Genomic DNA, 13009 nt, shown 5'->3' on the forward strand with positions numbered 1-13009 from the left:
GAAAAGAGGTGGAGTGGTTGGAGCTAGCGGACACCATGGTAGCAACCACCTGTCACTCAAAGCACGTCCTTAATTATGCATAACTTAAGACTAACCCTTAAATTTAAATGGGTAACTCACACAGCTGTCATGAAGGTAGAAATTAGAGTAAAGGTAAAGTTGGGCATTTTAACATGGGGCTGTATTGGGATCGACTCACATTTGCAGCCAGTCTCAAGTGGAGTTTGCACTGCAGTTTTTGGCACTCCATGTTGGCTTCATGTTTCAGCGCCGCTGGTTGCTTGGTGCAAGGAGGAAAGATCACATAATGCTTCTTGGAGAGATACATGGCTTGAATGAGTCTCCAGGCCTTTCCGCTTGTCACTGTCAGCTCTTTAACATCTACCCTCCCTCTCTCTGTGCTCTTCTGCCTCTACTTGACTTCCTGTCACTTTCTGAGACTTGTTCCTTTTCTGTCTAGTGTGCCCATGCAGGCTGCCTCATGGAGCTCTGCATTCAGTTGTGCATTACCATGCTGGGCAAGCAGCTCATCCAGAACAACCTGTTTGAGATTGGCATACCGTGAGTGCAGAGCATACACTGTCTCATGACGCTTATCACACAGAACAGCCACATACACATCTAAACAACGGTTCAGCATGGATCACAATACAGGAGTTCAGCAAGACACAGAAGAAATTATGCACACCCACTCAGATGAACTTGCATCTGAGAGGGAATTTTTTAAATGCCAGTCTGGTTTTCAGACACACTTATCTGCAAACCAGACAACACCTTGCTGAACTATGTCAGTCTGCCATTTCCTTTGTCTTGCCTCATACTTTGCGTACACTGTAATGGAAGTTTGTAAGTTAATTGTTCTGTTTGTTTGGTTCCCACACATACATTCAGCCAACAGCACAACTCTAAACTGTGTCACAATTATAATTCATAGACCTAATATAAGCCCAACAATGATAGATTAATGGATCCAGATGGCATGTTTGCTAACATGAGGATTGATCGAAGCATTTCAAGAATTTCAAAATATTAGCACAGAGGCGTGAATAATGCCACTTTGAAAAATGACTTTAGTCAAAACAAAACTATTGTTCGAATGAATTGTACTGTATTGTGTTATACTGACTGGTGTTTCTAATATTTTGTCCACCACATTGATATCAAAGAGGACTGGCTAAATAACAGACACCCCTCTGTATAATGCAGTACAGTTCAACTGCACCACAAACTGCAGCCTCCAAAATGACTGAATGAATGATGAAGGAATAAACAGTCAGCATGTCTCTAAAATAGTTTCAACACAAACTGAACATTATTACCCTCATGAAGGGAGGATTTATTGCAGGACTTTTGTAAAATACGTAGTACAAATTAAAAATAATACAAATTAAATATAATACAATTTACACTCTAATGTTGTCTATTCCAATATTTTACACACTGCAGTCTGCAGGAATGTGTATCACGTCACCCACATGCTTGTGCGCATAGACTAGCATCCTCGTCAGCGTGCTTGTAGGGCGTGAGTTTCAAACAAACTGGGACCCACTCTTCCAAACATTACCACCATAATGTAATAATTACTAAAATCACATTTGCCAAATAGAGGGATCTTTACCGAACTATCTGTTTATATACTGTATGTTGAGCGTTCATGGAAGAAAAAACTGTGTAGCTCAGGTATTATTAACAAGACTGAATGTGTTATTTTCATCATGGGCATTTGCTATGTGCAGGAAGCTGAAGAAACTGCTTCGGAGGAGGAAGTCAGAGTTGGACTCAAAGCAAGAGGAGGAGCTGAACAAAACCCTGCAGCGTCACGAGAAAGACCACTTCCTGGGTCCTTTCACTGGCCTCAGCCCCGAGTACATGGAGATGAGTGAGTTTAAACACAAGGCCGCTGTAAACAAATGCACAATTGTAAGCGACATGCACGCCGCTGCTATGTCTGTCCTGAGGAGCAGTTAGTTGTTTAACCCTTGTTGATGTTTCCTCAGGGTTCGAGTTATGTGGGAGCCTGTAAAATCCTGCATCTGTGGGGGTCACTAATTCATTTATCAACATTATTTTGAATCACAAATAATGTATTTTTCATTATAATTAGTACGTACTTTTATTTACATTAAACAAGATAAACAGACTTAAATGAACACACTTTCATAATGAACTATGCTGCACACACTGCATGACTGACAGGATGGCTGCACTTCTCCACCATCAGCCACGATCGTGCGCACAGTTTTGACCGTACAGGTTGAGGCTGCAACCCGCGAAAATGAACCTACTGTATCACTCTGTATTGACTGCAGATTATATGTCTAGTATTATTGGCTTTTTGATGCATCCTCCAATTAGTACAGCACTACAAATGATAATATGCTACTGTGTGCCGTCGACAAGCAGTGTAAATAATTATATTAACATAAAGGGCGGGATTGCAGTCTCTCCTTGAGCAATTATCTTTGATGGCTTTTTTCAGGCAAACTTAACGGACTGCCTTGTGTGAGTAGGCCTACACCCTGTTGTAATATCACAGATATCTGGGGCAAGTAGTGGACTGCTGTGTGTGTGTGTTTGTGCGTTGGCGTGTGTGTGAGAGAGGGAAATGTTGAATCACGTAATAAACGTAATGATCTCTCTCTCTACTCTGCTTCATGTTGGACCTTTGCTTAACATTGCAAATGTCAGCACCTTTTAGCACTAGTGAACTAGCATATTCCTCTGTTAAAGGTGAGAAACCAGCTAAACTCCTAGTTGAGGTACACTGTGTTGACCTTTTTTAATAAAATTTTATAGACATCCAATTTCACAGCACACAGAATGTCAGTCAGTGAGGGGGGGGGGGGGGGTGCATGTGTGTTTAATGAAGATAAGTAGATTCAAGTGTCCTGCTTTTAATGTGGCCAGAACTCATGGCTCATGCAGCTGTGTAATTGCTCTTTTAGGATCTAGATTATTAAGCAGTTGATACAGACATCCCAGCTGAGGGAAGGAAATCTATAATAAAGACTTGCAGAGGCTCATCATGTTACCAAACCTCCCAATACTACTGAGAGAAGATTAAAGCTACTTCAAGCTCAACACTGTAGTGAGACTCTGTAAAACTGCTGCTCCATGTTTGATGTCAGTCTCGGTGTACTCTGTGTGTGTGTAAGGTAGGACAGCCACAAAAATTAATGACTAGTCCAACAATGACAAAACCCGGCCTACACCTTCTTCACTAAACACAACTACACTACAAAACATGTTGCTTCTCAAATGGCTCAGTATTGGTTGTAGTAACTGTAGATAGCATTTCAGTCAGGTGTAACAAATTATTTGTGCAACATAGCTAAAAGTAAAGCAAATAATGAGCGGTGTGGGTTACACCACAGAGCCTGTAAATAGTATATTGATCATTTAAAGGGAAAGTAAGTGATTCTGCAGGGGGATTGTTGAAATTTGGACTCAACTGCCAAACAAATTAGACCCTTCCCTTCATCCCTCCCTCACCCTGAGGTTTCTCCAGCGTTGAAACACCTTCGCCCTCGCCTGGTCGTATAACTTTCCCCTCTTTACACTTCCAGCATTCACACCAACTACATAATAAGAAAGTCCAAGTCAACAAAAATGTGTAGTGAAAAGTCATGTGAAGGTCTGAAGGAATTTTCACTTCTATGTTGAAGCCACCTGGTCAAAGGCTGATGATGCTTTCCTCAGCTCATGTTCTGCCTGTTGCTGTGTACGGCTCCACTGATGTGAGCAGATGTGAAAGTCATTAATTTCTGTCAGAAAATATGTAACATAATAAAGCCCAACAATGTTGCCAGCTGGAGGGTTCAGACTGATCAATGATCACAACACCAAAAGAAAACAAATTTCCTTCAAACGAATTAATAATTAGAATTCTCCAAGGATGCCAGAAGGCATTAATGTGCCGAGATAACCAAAATAACCCTCTCTATAATAATAATCTGATAAGCACATAAAACTATGCTTGTTATCATTATGATAAACCTATAAATGTCTCATCATCCGCACATCACTCTAAATGAATGTTAATGTTGCTCTGTGTTTGCTGGATGTGTAAATTGGGCACGGTTTGCTGAGATGTTAGCCGTAACAACCTTTAAAGGTGATAAATGTCGGTTGCAGGATTTTTTATTTGATTGCAGCTTTGATTTAACCGAGATGTCCACCTCTGGTGCAGCTCTACAGTAGCTACTCCATCCATCTTTTCCAACAGAAAATCTATAAAGCTTAAGAAATGTGTACCCAACAGACATGAAGGTTGGATTATTTTACATTTTTAGTGTGTGAGATGAGGGAATGGAGCATTCTAGCTGCTTTTTGGCACCACATTGTGGAAGAGGATGGAACAACTCTGTGTGTGTTTGATGGCTTTTCCCTTTTAGTAATGGTGAAAGAGGAGCTCATTTAGAGCAGATTTGATTACACTGGCAGATTTACTGCAAAATACAAGCACCTGTCTTGTTTTTTAAAATCAATTGTTCCTTATTGCAGTATGTGGCATGTGCTGTGTTAATAACAATAATAATATTAATAATACATTTTATTTGTAACACACTTAAAACAGCATTCCAAATCAGGTAAGTGCTAAAAATAAAACGTATAACACATAGAGCATGAAAATAAAAAAATAAAATGGCCGAAAGCTCTTCTAAAAAGGTGGGTCGTGACATCAGGTAGCTGATAGCCCAAAAAAATAGACTGAGGAGTCCATCTGGGTTTTTCTATATTTATGTTGACTGAAATTTTCTTTTATCCTATATAATTTTCAAATTTACACACTTTTTTTTTGGTGGATCACAGTCTAGCATTCCACTACTGAACTGTCACTACAGTTAGTTTTTTAACAATGTGTTCCTCCAGTAACTTCTGCTCATTTCTCCTCTCGTCTGTGCCTTTAGTCATCCAGTTTGGGATGGTGACTCTTTTCGTGGCCTCCTTCCCTCTGGCTCCGCTCTTCGCTCTTCTGAATAACATCATTGAGATTCGCCTGGATGCCAAAAAGTTTGTTATGGAGCTGCGTAGACCAATTGCAGCCAAAGCCAAAGACATTGGTAGGTGTCCACAACCCTAACTGAAATGCATGGAGATAAAGATCACACTTCCCCAATATGCTGTGTTTATTCCCCTAGATGTTTTCAGCTAAATCGTCTTCATTAGGGTGAGAAACTCAGGAGAAGAGAGATTTGCAATTAGTTTTGATTAACTTCATGTGTGGGCTAATTAGAAATTACAGTACCTCAGACAAAACAAACCACATTCTTAATTTTTCACTCACATAAAGTTGTCCATATTGACTGATCCATTAAGGAAAGGTTCATCCTGTAGGTAATGGCCCTTGCTAACAAGACATAAATGTAACAGATGGGGGACAAAATCTACAGTCCTGTGTAAGAATGCATTTTAAAGTTCAGATAAAGATAATGTGGCTTCAGCAGTCTGAACCAAATCAAGTGGGTATCTTCCAAAGTTACAAAAGTCTCTGTTTGTGTGACTATCTCTAACTGTTAAGATAACCAGCTGATTTAACAAGGTCAAATTGTTGAAGCTTCATATTAGCTGTGACGTAAAGTTTTGAAAGCATTTTTTCAAAGAAAGAGGACTGCAGATTTTGTCCCCATCACTTACGTACACTGGAATTGTATTAGGAAGTGATCTCTGTACGACCAGTATGGACAGGAGAGATGGTAACAGTAACCAAAAACAGGTTCAGCATACGGGCATGGGAATATTGTTGTAAAACAGACTTTTAAAAAATGTTAATCTAGGCTTTCACTGAAAGTGCGAACACAACGATTTTGATCGCAGTGATTCTTCTTGATTCGCACCAGACACACAGTATATTTTAAATCACAATAAAAATAATAATAATAACCTTTATTTGTATAGCACTGTTCAGAACAATGTTACTGGGTTGGTTATGTTCTGTTTTCAGTGTATCCTGTCTGCAGGTTTGTCTGCCCCGTAGTGTTCTTGTCTTGTTTTACTTCCTGTTTCTGTCTCACAGATTTTCTTAAGCCTAGTTCACACTACATGATTTTAAGCCTGATTTGTGAGTCAATTGTTATGTGTGAACTACTCAACGACGCATTTAAAACACATCACTGATGCATCGGCAACAACGGCCAGATATCTAGTATGCTGAATATCTGGAGGACGTGGAGTCGGCCACAGCCAGTGTTGAAAGTCATGTAGTCTGCTCGAGCCATTAGCGGTATCACCTGTATGTCATTATGTTCAGCTGGACCATTCTTTACACTCATTACATGTTTCTTATTTGTTCATGATTGTGGTGTGTCTCGTATTCAGCATCTCGCCTTCGCCTCGTGTTTTTGAATATATATTTTGTTTCTTGGGATTTACGGACTACTCTCCTGTTTTCTATATGGACTATTGTACGTTTGTTGTTGGACTGCAGACCTCGTCAGCACTTGTAAGTTTTCACCTGCTTGTCAAATAAAACCTCACTCACCGTACCTCCGCTGTGCATGTGTCTGCATCTGGTTCCAAGATCCCTGTTTCCCCCGGCTAACAAGATGTAACAGTTACAAAGTGCTTCACAATAAACATAAATGTTTAAAAAGGAAAAATGATTGGGACAATACAAAGAAGAAGTTAAAAGTGACAGGGTATATAAAGACCGATTAATGCAGAATTGCAAGGGAGATAAATAACTTAAAGGTTGTTCCAGAGTTTGGGTCTCCTTTAGTTGATGAGGGGACTTCAACAGAGTTTTGTTGTAAGGTCTGAATAAAGTGCAGGCACATACGGGCACAACAGCTCACAGATGGAAGTTGGAGTCAGAGCATGGAATGCTTTAAAAGTAATAAACCCTGAAAAATCAGTTCTAAAATCCCCTGAAAGCCTACGCAAAGAGGCTAAAATGAGGCTGCAGCACTGTGTACAACTTGAAGGCGTGAGCATGCTTTGCCATTTGGGCTGGTTAAGAAAAAGTTACTCTCCGTCAGTTAATCATTTCTATAGAAGATGAAGCATGAACGCATGAATCACTTTCTCCAAGTCAAATGATGAAAATGATCTGATTTTTGAAGCAATATCAAGTATATCAAAATATATTAACAGTATAATCAAGGTTAGATGATGATCAAAGATCATTTCTGGCACTAGGCTTAAAGGAGGGTGCCAGGTTATCAAATGCATCCTTAAAAACTGATGTCAACATATTGAAATGGAACTGGGGCTAAGACTGTGAAGGACTGGCTCTTTCAATGAAGTTTCAAATCCGTGTAAGTTGGTTTTCTTAATATACAGACATGAACGGACACACTGGTCTGTCTGGACGATATAGTGAACAGTTGCAGCACATGTGGTCCTGCTCAGCAGTAATACATCAGTTAATTGTTAAGGCAGTAAAACATGCACCTAACATTCCTAACACACAGTGACTGCAGCGAGTGCTTTTGCCATCTAGTAGTGGCTGGTACTTACTGACCCTATCGAGTACTGAAGCAGCTGTTTCCACTTTAATGACTCTGTGTTTCTGCAGGTATCTGGTACAACCTCTTGAGAGGCCTCAGCAAGGTAGCAGTCATTGTTAATGTAAGTCTTGCATCTTTATATCTTTTTATAGTGACTGGCAAGTTTTACTTCCGAAGCATGCTGTGGCTTGGAAATGAAAAAGCCGGAAAATAAAAGTGAATGAAAATGTTTAGTCAGTGTCACCTTATGGATTTATGGTCTTCTCTAAATCCAGAAATCAGGAAGGAGTCATAGTTTAGCCTTGTCATTAGATTTCCTGATGACCGTAAGCAGATAAGAAGTTTTCTGTTCCCCAGGCCTTTGTCATCTCCTTCACCTCTAACTTCATCCCACGGCTGGTCTACCAGTACATGTACAGCCCTGATGGCACCATGCACGGCTTCGTCAATCACACTCTGTCTTACTTCAATGTCAGCGACTTCCAGCCAGGAACAGACCCTCTCGAGCCACTGCACCTGGGCTACAAGGTCGTAATATGCAGGTAAGGTTTCACTTTATAGCTGGGGGCACTTGATTTTGGAAATGAGTCTGCTGATGTGTTGGGACAGTAAGTGATATCAAATTTACCATTCTCATGCAAAAACCTCACAAACAATTCAGCATCATCTCTCATAATATTGCATTGTACTATGGTACGGGAGACTATAACAACATACATACTGAAAAATGGACACCTGTCAAATAGTAAAGCATCAAATGAATGTTCTAAATAAAAGCATAGGTCAAGACTCTGTTTTTCTGTCTCCAGATATAAGGACTACCGAGAGCCTCCCTGGTCCAGCACACCATATGAACTCTCTAAGGAGTTCTGGGCTGTTCTGGCCGCCCGCCTTGCCTTTGTTATTGTCTTTCAGGTTTGGAGCAACACACAGATATTAATATTAGAGCACACATACTGTATGCCTCTTGCTTTTAAACAGACATGGCACTCAGTTGTATCATTCATATTTTATGTAGGCAATGCAAACAAACATTTGCTAAATGCTAAACATTTGCAAAATGTAGCTCAGAAATATTGTAAGAACAAAACATTTATTATGATATTATGTTCCAATTAGATAGATTAGATAAATCAATATTAGCTGATTGCATATATATTGGAATGGATGTTAAATATATGTTGGCTGATACGAGAAACGCCAAACTAGGTATGATATCATTTAGAAATGTATACATTTGGCTTTCAAATGTTTTACTGTGTGGGTCATACTTGTGAATTAGAATCTTATGATTATGAAAGTATGGCATTTGTAGTCATAATTATAATTCACTAAGTTTGCTGTGTAAATGACATTACTAAGTCTGCTGCTACTGTTACACTACCTTTCAGAATGTCACATTGTCGTCATTTAATCTCAAAGTAAAACCAAATGTCAACACAGTTTTGAAACACACAGTGGCTGCTAAACAAAAATGGATGTTGTTTTGTTTTAATGTTACTTAAAATCTGTGGTTTTCTGCCTCAGTGAGATGTTCAGTTCTGAGATGTTCCTATCTGCTCTCTGTTTCCTCTGTTCCACGCAGAACTTGGTGATGCTTATGAGTGACTTTGTGGACTGGCTGATCCCTGACATCCCTAAGGACATCAGCCTCCAGATGCACAAGGAGAAGATCCTCATGGTGGAGCTCTTTATGAAGGAGGAGCAGGGCAAAAGGCTTGCAGCACGGGACAACTGCACCCAGGACAATTGCACCCCCCCCTCGTCAGCCAATCAGAGCCCTCTACAGCCCCGCTCAAGACCCGTCTCACACACCAACTGCTGTTAAACTACTAGCAGCTAGGCTCTGGGAGAACATCATCAAGTAAACAAAACCTGTATACAAACTATACAGAAGTTAATCAGCTGGTTAAAGCTTGCTGGTTATCCATTAACACATCATCAGTTGTAATATTCAGCTAAGCTTTTGCTCCATTTATATTGTTTGGGAATATTTGCAGGCATGATCTGACTGTTTAAACTTAAACTTTAACCAAAAATCCTGCAAGTAGTTAGATATATGATAACAAAACATTATTTATTGGATGTCTTTGAAAGGAACAAGCCATTAGCTTCATTTGACTCGCAGTGAATTTCCTTGTTGACGAGATCGTCATTCAGGATGTTTGAGAAAGCAGTGCAACCCCCCCCACACACACACACATACACACACACACACACACAGCCTAAGTTCATACCTCTCTCGATACGTGAATGCAGCTTTTGTATTGAAGACAGCCTTTGTCACTCCATCCAAGTCATCCTCATGGAATGTTGCTGATGAGAACACAAAATGAGATCCTCCTTCCTGCCATCAATGTACATCTCCGAGACACTTTCAGACATTAACTGATTTCTTGGTTCTCGATTGTTTGGCCACTTGAGGGCAGCAGAACAATATGAAAACACAACATAGACATATTGTCACCAAATAACATAGCTATGGCGAGCGTAACAATTACTTACAAATCCAACACAGAGCGTCATTAGCATTCATCAGTCCAGTATTTACCGTGCTTTTAGCTCAAGCAGCTATATTTTTCTCTGGTTCTTTGATTAACTTGTAATAAGCTAATTGCTATCAGTCTGCTGTTTGTTGCTGAGCTGGTTGTGGATAGTCAGATCTGTCTGAGAAAACATCTGCCTGCTGCTGGAGACAAGGTTGATATGAAGTTTGCCATGAAACCAAAATATAAAAATAAAGAGCTCCAGGATGCTAAAACTCTCTGTAGGGCTGAGGGGAACTCATAAATAAGCAAGAGCTTTAAAATTACACATAGTAATGCGATCCATGGTTAGTATTCTAAATGACTAGCTGCTATAAACAACACTACTCCAAATGAATGCTGCTCTGTCTACTAGATGTGTACATGTGAAACTATTTGGTAAAAAGTTCAACTTAAAAGGTGATAATCTGCTGCCCCCTAGTGGCCACAAAGGCTGTAGCAAGCTCTCCATTTTCATTTGGAGACTCCAGCATTTCATCTTTTGCCTCCCCTGTTCATTTTTTGTCTTTTGGGTCATCAATGAACTGGGGCAGGGTGCGGTTTGAGGATATCACCTGCGTTTCCTCTAATGTTTGACAGAATTCAGTCACTTTTTAACCATCGATGGAAATGTTGGTTTATGCAGCTTTAAAGAGCCCAGCAGTAATTGTTTTTTATTCCTCTGATTTAAAACCATAAAAACCATTAACACCTTGTATATTGTGAATACGCTCAGCTTTATTTGAGATTTTGCTGAGTAAAACAATTTTCCCATGCAGCAGCTCATACTGATGTTTGCTAATGCCCGCTAGCTAGTTAGTATAGAGTTAGCAACTGGAAATCAAATGTCCATTTCAAATGTATGTTTAACCATTTAGGGCACAGGCGAGCTGACAGTTGTGTACTGAAAATGGAGCTTAATGTGCTCATGTTTAAAGCCACATTTACCAGTACAAGTGTGTGTAGACAGTGTGTGCCATCATGGGATTGAGGAATCTTGCCACATTCATGTCAAATTCAAAGTTAAAGGGACTCTTTGTTTCTGCTCAAGTAGGAATATTTTCGTATGACTGGACAGCAGCTTGTTCAAGTGACCACAGTGACAGTTGGTGAGTGAGGTGACAGCTTTCCTGACTCTCTTACTGGGATACAGTGTGAAACCATGAGAGGCAGCACTGTTTCAATATTATTATCTTGGCTTACATTAACCTTATAAATCATTAGGCATCTTTCGTAAAGCTGCAAGTCTTTAACTATTCAAGACTAAATAATGTGTTTTGTATTTATCAAACTGCAAAAACATCTGTGAGTGACTACAAATCACTTTGAAGAACATAAATGTACTGCAGACTTTCATTGATGTGTCAAATCTGGCCCGCTGCTATAAATATATTGAATTATGCCAAATTTATGCCCTCAACCCAGACAATAGAATGTATTGAATGTTTAATTTTCAGTGATGTAGAATCACGTCTAGGTCAAAATGTTGCATATCTTAGTTTCATGACAATGCATTTTTAAGTGTATGAGATGAAAGGGTTTTATCAGTTAGCAGGGGACCACTGATCTATCAACTAGACTATCACAATGACCGTGATAAACTTTATCTTATTGTCTTCATTTTAATTTAATGTACTATAAACCTTTAACATAGACCCATTTCGCTGGAAGGATGCCTGGGAAAACATCTTCTAGATACAGCCTACCAAGATGTCACTTCCTTCTGGAATATGACTTTTATTTTTACCTAATCTTAAAAATATTAATACTGTGTATGTAAGTAGGTTTAGTGTTGATATTCAGTGATATATTACATGCTGCCACAGGGCTGTGGAGCCTGTTTAAGCTAGACATTCCTTTTTTTTCATATAACCTGATGTCACATGTGAAGACCCTTCCTCAATATCCCTCATGTGATGTCCTCCTCCTGCCGTCTGTTGCCATGCTGTATTTACAGCATTAATAAAACCCTACATGTTGTGACATGCTAATGTCTATTATAATGTATGTAAAAGCACATTTTAAAACGTGTACGTAAATGCATGTGTAACCTATTTGTCTGTCTCTGATATTTTGAGTCTTTTTTGTTTAAACTATCTGCAAATAAAAAAGATGAACTGCATGGAGTCTACACATTTATTGAAAACTTCTCCATTTAACTTTGTTTTAGTACTTTAATTTAATTGCACATTTGTACCACTAAATTACAATATCAACTAATGTGGGTGTTACACCTAGCCTAGTGGAAACCTGAACGCAACATAATGTCGTCATCTCTCTTTTTTTCCCACCTCCCAAAATGCCACTGAATGTTCTCTCTGGTAATAAGTTGTCTGGAAGGTTAAGTGTGGTAGGAAAAGGTGCACAAGCAACAGGGATGACCGCTGCCTTGGGAGGATTGTCAAGCAAAGCCCATTCAAGAACCTTGGGGGTGCTTCACAAGGAGTGGACTGAGGCTGGAGTCAGTGCAAGAGCCAGCAGACACAGACGAGTCCAGGAAATGAGCTACAAGTGTCACATTCCTAGTGTCAAGCCATTCCTGAACCAGAGACGGCATGAAGCGTCTTACCAGGACTAAGGAGAAACAGAACTGGACCGTTGCTCAGTGGACAACAGTCCTCTTTTCATATGAAAGTAAATTCTGCATTTTATTTGGAAATCTGGGTCCCAGAGTCTGGAGGACGAGTGGAGAGACACAGAAGTCAGAGTGAAGTTTCCACAGTCAGTGATGATCTGGGGTGCCATGTCATCTGCTGGTGCTGGTCCACTGTGTTTTAGTAAGTCCAGAGTCAATGCAGCCTCTACCAGGAGATTTGAATTTGTTGTTGCACACAGAGCCGTAACAGTAAGTAACTGGTTTGCTGACCATGGTGTTACTGTCCTTGATTGACCAGCCAACTCGTCTGACCTGAACCCCACAGAGAATCTGAGGTATCGTCAAGAGGAAAATGAGAGACACCAGACCAACAATACAGACGAGCTGAAGGCCGCCATCAAAGCAACCTGGGCTTCATAACACCTCAGCAGAGCCACAGG

At 39.9% G+C, this 13009-nt stretch overlaps 1 protein-coding gene across 6 annotated transcripts in view; it reads left to right on the forward strand.

Moving 5' to 3' along the window:
• Positions 1 to 12095, forward strand: part of ano1a (anoctamin 1, calcium activated chloride channel a) — a 70474-nt gene extending 58379 nt beyond the window's left edge. For 5 of the 6 annotated variants that reach the window (XM_038701610.1, XM_038701611.1, XM_038701609.1 and 2 more), the window contains 7 exons: positions 461 to 561; positions 1737 to 1879; positions 4911 to 5063; positions 7517 to 7569; positions 7806 to 7990; positions 8258 to 8363; positions 9034 to 12095. In XM_038701610.1, the coding sequence (XP_038557538.1) occupies positions 461 to 561; positions 1737 to 1879; positions 4911 to 5063; positions 7517 to 7569; positions 7806 to 7990; positions 8258 to 8363; positions 9034 to 9276 (984 nt within the window). In that variant the 3' untranslated portion in view covers positions 9277 to 12095. The other variant, XM_038701614.1, reaches the window with a different exon arrangement.
• The last annotated feature ends 914 nt before the right edge of the window (positions 12096 to 13009 follow it).

This window comes from Micropterus salmoides, unplaced genomic scaffold, assembly GCF_014851395.1.
Source record: "Micropterus salmoides isolate LMB-PRFRI ecotype aquatic unplaced genomic scaffold, ASM1485139v1 Ms_hic_scaffold_6, whole genome shotgun sequence".
Taxonomy (NCBI): domain Eukaryota; kingdom Metazoa; phylum Chordata; class Actinopteri; order Centrarchiformes; family Centrarchidae; genus Micropterus; species Micropterus salmoides.